The 6217-nt window shown below is 73.7% G+C and overlaps 1 protein-coding gene across 1 annotated transcript in view; it reads left to right on the top strand.

Moving 5' to 3' along the window:
• Nucleotides 1-6177, top strand: part of LOC118160001 (death effector domain-containing protein-like) — a gene marked incomplete at its 3' end in the record, with an annotated part of 6796 nt that extends 619 nt beyond the window's left edge. Inside the window, exons 2-3 of the mRNA XM_035314534.1 lie at nt 3702-4065; nt 6028-6177. Coding sequence (XP_035170425.1) covers nt 3741-4065; nt 6028-6177 — 475 coding nt within the window. The remainder of the gene's footprint in view (nt 1-3701; nt 4066-6027) is intronic.
• Between the last annotated feature and the right edge of the window lie 40 nt (nt 6178-6217).

The raw sequence follows: 6217 nt of genomic DNA, 5'->3' as shown, positions 1-6217 counted from the left end.
CAGCGTGCGCCGCCCTCGGTGCTCCCCCAGGGATTTCCTCCGGCCCATTCCAGGCACGGTCCCGGCCGCGGTCCCGGGGGGGGGGGGACCCCGCGCATGGGGGCTGCGGGCCCCGTGTCCCGACGGGCGCCGTGGTGGGAGCCGAGGCTCCTGCAGGGTTCCTGCCGGGGGGGTGTGAGCGAGGTGCTGAGCACCAACGAGCACCGATCCCTCCCCCAGCTCAGCGCTCCCGGCCGCTCTCGGCCCTCCCGGCCGTCGGCAGCACTATTTTTACACCCGGCCGCCTCTCGCGGGGCCGCGAGCGCATCTCCCGCTGACGTGAGCCCCGAGCGCAGGCGGCGCGGCCGCGCGTCCCCTCCTCGTCCCCGCGCCTGCTGCGTGACAACACGCGGCGCTGCCGCAGGAGCTGCCCTCGGAAGGGCTCCGGGCGGCGGGGGTCCCGCTGCTGGCGCCGCCGCCCGCCTTCTGCCGGCGAGCCCGGGGCCGGTTCCCGTGCTGGGACTTCCCCGCTCAGCCCCCGGGGGCCGTGGGGGGGCTCTCAGGACCCCTCCAGACCCGCAGACGGCTGCGGGCGCGCTGCCCCCGGGGGCAAAGTGCCGCAGGGGAAAGGTGACAGGGGGCGGCTGCGGGTTCCTCGCGTTCCTGCTCGTCTCCGCTCGCCCCCTGCCCGGGGGTTTCCGCGCCTTCCTGAGGGCCCTTCCTTGGCCCTGCCCACTGGGCTCGCCGGGGCCGTGCCCGTCCCGGGACCTGGGGGGCGTTGGCTGACCCCGAGCCCCTCGTGGTGGCTCCCAGCCGGGATCGGTCGGGGCGGGTGGGACACGGCCCTGCCCCGGGAGCCGTCGGGGTGGCGGAGCGCTCCCGGTGTCCCCGGTGCTCCCTCGGGGCCGCGAGGTGCCCCTGGAGCACCCGTCCTGCCCCAGCCCTTCACCCGCCGAGCTGACGCTGAGCGAGGCGGCGACGGAGGCGCTCGGTGGCCCCGGGACGCGCCGGAACCTGGGGCGCTGCCCTGGGACCCCCCCCCCCGGGAGCAGAGCTCCAGCTCCCAGCCGGGCTTGGGGCGCGTGGCGTGGGCACGGGGCCGGGGGGGCTCCTCCCGTGGTGCTGGGGCACAAACCTCACGGAGCAGCGAGGCGCCCCGCGAGGCCCGGGCTGCCTGCCGAGCGCTCCCGGCCCCGGCAGCTCGTTTTTCCTGCTCACCCCAAATTATTTTAATGATCCCCGGGCGCTTGCTGCGTCTCCTCCTCCCGCCCCTGCGAGGTGCTGCCTGCTGGGGCTGGACGGGGGGGGGGCAGCGGTCCCGGGGCCATCGCAGGCTGCGCTCGCAGGGCCTCCGCGGGCTGCGGCCGCTCCTCGGGGGGATTTTTGCGTTTCCCGAGGATTTGGGGATTTTCTCATGTCCGTGCGCGGCGCCGCGCCCCCCTCTGCCGCTCCCTGGGGACGGAAGTGGGAGGGGAGCCAGCCGCGAGCGCGGCGGGGACCTCGGCCAAGTCGTGGCCGCAGGAATCCCCCGCTCGAAGGCAAATCCCACCGCGTTCTGCGGCTCTGGGTGGTGCAGCTCTGGCAGCTGCCCCTGGGGACCCCGGGGCTCCCCCCCCCCCCCCCCCCCAAAACGAGCCTTGTCCTGCTCGGGCTCCTCCTGCTCAGCCCAGGCGGCGCAGAGCTGATTTTCTCCCCTTTTTCTCTCTTTCTGGAAGAAAACGCGCGGCGCGATTCCCGGGCGGCCGCTGCGAAGTGATCAGAGGACGGGCGGCCTGCTTCCTGCCTCGGGGCTCCATCAGCTCGCCCGGCCCCGAGCCGTTCTCAGCGCGGGGCATCCGAAGCCCGCCCCAAACCCAGGTCCCGGGGACGAGCTCTCCGGAGCCGGGCGCTGAGATGGGACCTGAGCGCGCGGTGCGGTGCCGGGCTCCGGTTCCCTCCCTGGCTCCCCGGGGCGAGGCCGGGAGCTCGGTGGCGAGGGCGCGCTTGGCTCCGCGCTCGGCTTTCGTGGAGAGCCGGCGGCCGCCCCGAGCCACCCGCGCTCGCCTCTCCCCGCACGGTGAGGGATTATTTAAAGGCCGCCTCACGCCCCCCAGGGCCGGCAGCGAAACCCCCCCGGCGGAACCACCCCCGGCGGCGAGGGGACGCGGCGCCGCTGCCCCGGTGTCCCCAGGCGTCCCCGCCACGGCCTCTTCGGGTGAAATTCTGCCCCGTTGTTGGTGCCGCTCGCCGGGGATGCGGCGGAATCCCCTTGGGACCTGGAGCCCTGGGCCGCCCCCTGCCTGACGGGCGGCTTCGGGTGCCCCAAAGCGGCCGGGGGGCGCTGGGGGCAGCTCGGTGGGGATGGGGGGAGAGCTCCGCAAGCGCTCGCTGTCGGCGTCCTGCCTGGAGGGGGGCGCTGGGATGGGCGGCGTGGGGCAGCTCGAGGTTCTCCTCCTGCTGACGGCCGCCCCGTGGACGCCTCGAGGGCCGGAGGGAGCTGCCCCCCCTCGGGGACGTGGCGGTGCCGCTCCGTGGCTCTCCCCCCGCGGCGGGAGGAGCGGCTCCAGAAGCTCCGGGCCGCTTCCCTCGGCTTTTCCTCTCCCCTTTTCCTGCGTGGGAGCAGCTCGGGGCCGGTCGCACCGGGAGCGGCCTCCCCGACGCCGGGGGGACATCGCTCGGCCTGGTGCCACCTGGGGTCACCGCACGCGCTTGGTTCCGGCTATTTGGATTTGGCAGCGGGAATCAAACCCCCCCAGAACCCCCCCAAACCCCTCCAGCTCCCCGCTGCGCCCCGAGCGGCGCCCGAGGAGCACGGAGGGGCCTCCCGGTGCCTCGGGATGAGCCCGGCCGTGAGTCACGGCGGCACCGGGGCGGGGGGGGTGGGGGGAGGCTCCCGTGTTTGCGCTGTTTGGGGAGCTGGAAGCACCCAGAGCCGGGGGGCGGCGAGCGGGCGCAGCAGCTCGGAGCGGGGAGCCGCGGCCGCAGCCCCTGGCACCAAACTGGGGCGGATTTGTGCAGGGAGGACGCCGAGAATTGCAGCAAATCCCCTCTTTCTTTCCCCCTTTTCCTGAATTCAACCCCCCCGCGGGTGCCCCGCGGGTCACTCGAGGCACCCGAGCGCTGAGCGGGGCCTGGTGCTGCCGGAACGCGGCACCGGGCAGGCCCAGGACGCGGTTCGGGGTTTGCAGCCCCCCCTCCCCCCCCCGGCCGCCTCGTGTCTGTGTCCCGTCACCAACCGCCCGCCGTCCCCTGGGGGTCTCCTGGCCCCGCGCTTCGTCTCGGCCCCCCGGGAGCCGCGCCGCGGCAGCCTCGGCTTCGCAAGCAGGGGGAACGTCGGGGCCTCGGCTTTTCGTGGGAAATCTCGGCTTCTGGCGCAAAGGCGGCTCGGGGGGGGCGGGGGGGGGAGCGAAGGCGCTGACAGAAGGCAGCGGCACGGCCCCGGGGTCTCGCTGCTCGTGGGTCGTCCGTCCCCCCCCCCCAGGAGATCCCACCTCAGCAGGGCGGGTCGAGCCGTGCCGGCGGCTGGTCCCCGCTCCATGCCCCGGTGTGGTGCCAGCGGCCGCGCCCAGCGGCTCCTCGGGGCCGGTGCCCGTCGGGGAGAACCGTGGGGGGGGGCGTGGGGTGACCCCACCGGGGTTCCCCACAGAGGCAGGGCGGAGGAGCCAAGGGTGGGGAGCAGCAGGGAGCTGAATTCAAACCCGTCACCCCCATTCCCCTCCCCCCGGCTCCCCTTTGTCTTCCAGGGCCGAGCGCTGGGCCCGGCGTGCCGCCGGCGGGCGAGGATGGCGGCCTTCAAGCGCAGCCGCGCGCAGGCCTGGCCGGAGGAGCGGGGCGACCGGGAGCACGGCCTCTACAGCCTGCACCGCATGTTCGACATCGTGGGCACCCACCTGACCCACCGCGACGTGCGCGTGCTCTCCTTCCTCTTCGTGGACGTCATCGACGACTACGAGCGGGGGATGATCCGCAGCGGCCGGGACTTCTTGCTGGCGCTGGAGCGGCAGGGCCGCTGCGACGAGACCAACTTCCGCCAGGTGCTGCAGCTGCTGCGCATCATCACGCGCCACGACCTGCTGCCCTACGTCACCCTCAAACGGCGACGGGCCGGTAAGCGCCCCCCCCAGACCCCCCCCCAGGGGCTGCGGCCCCACAGCACCGCGGCCGAAGGTCCCCCGGAGGACGCTCGCCTCCTCGGAGCGACGTCCCCGCAGCGCTCCCCGTCCCCGTTTTCCCCCTGCTCGGCGCTGTTTGTTCCGAGCCTGGCTCGGGGACCCAAGCCGTGAGCTCCCGTCTGATCAAATCCGGGTGAATTTCACGCGTTTTGGGTCACTGTGAAGCTTCCAGGCTGACGAGCCGACCCCTTCCCCCCGCCGGCTCGGCCCTGGGCCTTTTTGGGGCCAAAACCTCGACTGGAGGAACCTCGCCCGGGTTCGGAGGAGCCGAGGAGCGCTCGCTGCTCGTGGGGGGGGGGGGGGTGTAAGGCAGCCGCTTCAGCGGGATTCTGCCTCCAGGATTTGCATTTTGCTTTGTGGGTGAGGATCTTTGTGCTTCCTCGGCAGCCCCGGGCTGCTGGGTCTGCCCCGTTCCTGCTCGCACCGTGCGCAACCGCGATGCCGGCGCTCGGGGACGTGAGGCGGTGGGGGGCAGGCACAAAGCTCCCGGAGTCGGGGCGAGAGGCAGCGGGGGGGGCGCGGATGAGCGCAGGGCCCAGCGTGCCGGTGCTGAACAACCCCCTTGGGGGCTTAAACCCCGACCGAGGAGCCTCAGAACCGGCCCTGCTCCGGCTGCGTGGATCTGGGGCGCCCAAACGGAGCCGGGCGGGGGTGGCGTGGAGCCGGGGCCGTGCTGGGACGCGGCCGGGATCAGGCGCGGCGCCCCCGAGTTCGTGCGGGGCTCGGGGCGGGAGCGCTCGTGCCCCGGCGTTGGTCGTGTGCTTCCTGGGGAGCTTTCTGCTTCTTTTGAGCCAAAACCCGAAGCGGTGCGGGGAGGGAGCGCGGCTCTCGGTCGCAGGCAGCAGGGGGCCGGAGGTGGGCGCGTGGCCGCGGGAGGCGACGCTCCGCACTCGCGGGGTTCTGATCCCGGCGCCTGCCCGGCCCCGTTTGGATGGCGGTGGGTTAATGAAGCACCCAAATCACAGCTCCGCAGAGGAGCGAAATCAGCCCGGGGTTAGCATGGGGAGCGGCGGTGTGCGGGGAGCCCCGAGGCGTGGCAGGGATCATGGGGTCACCCAACACCCTCACCGGGACCGGCTCCCGAGGGCCACCCGAAAACCGGACCGCGTGTCCCCGCGGCTCCGTCACAGCCCCAAGCTGGCCCCGCTGTCGGGAGCGCCCCGGCGGGGTGGAAATGCCTCGAAAAAGCTCCCCCAGGCCCTGGCAGCGCACACGTCCCCCCCAGCGCGGGTTCCGGGGCTCGCCCCACGGCTCTGCAGGCGCCAAGACCTGACGGCGGCCGCCGCGGCTCGGTGACGGCGAGCTCGTCACGGGGGGGGCTCAGCCTGGAGCCCTCGGGACTTTGGGGGCCGCACGCGGGGGCTTGAAGCGAGCCCAGGGCTGCTCCACGTCCCCGGGGCCGCGCTGCTGGGGACCGCGGCGCTGCCTGCCCTGCCACGGGCTTGTCCCCGGGGCCGTGCGCGTGCAGCGGCGCCGGGAGCGGGCTGCGCCGAGCCGGGTGCAGCGAGTAGCTATGGTAACGTGCGGGTGGCCTTTCCCACACGGCGCTGTCTGGGTTTTTTTTTTTTTGAGTTCTTGGCTCTAAAATGGAGTTTTTCCGAGAGGACCCGGCCCAGCCGTGGCCGTTCCCAATGCGTGGCCCCGCTGGGGAGCGCCGGGGCTGGCTGACGGCGAGCGGCGCCGCTGGGGCTGGGGGGGGGGGCCTGGGCACCCTCGGGGGCAAAAGGCGCTCCCTCGAGGTGACCTCGGGCTGCATTTGGAACCAAAACGCCGCAGCCCTGTACCCCTCCCGAGCCTGACCCGTGCGCCGGGGGAAGAGGCCGTGGGCGCTGTGCAGCGCTTTGGGTCCGTGTTGGTGCCCCCCCCCCCACCACGAGGCACCTCCCCTCTCTCGCAGTGTGTCCGGACCTGGTGGACAAGTACCTGGAGGAGACATCCATCCGCTACGTGACGCCCCGGGCTCACGGCGACGCGGAGCACGGCCTCGGCCACCCCCACAAATCAGGTGAGCGCCGCACGCGGGGGGGGGATTTGGGGCCCCCACGGGGTCCGATCCGGCCCGGCGCTGCCGCCCTGCCTGCGTCCGC

The sequence above is a fragment of the Oxyura jamaicensis genome, unplaced genomic scaffold, assembly GCF_011077185.1.
Source record: "Oxyura jamaicensis isolate SHBP4307 breed ruddy duck unplaced genomic scaffold, BPBGC_Ojam_1.0 oxyUn_random_OJ72877, whole genome shotgun sequence".
Lineage (NCBI taxonomy): Eukaryota > Metazoa > Chordata > Aves > Anseriformes > Anatidae > Oxyura > Oxyura jamaicensis.
Note: the sequence above shows the minus strand (reverse complement) of the source record. Positions and strands in the feature narration are given on the sequence as shown.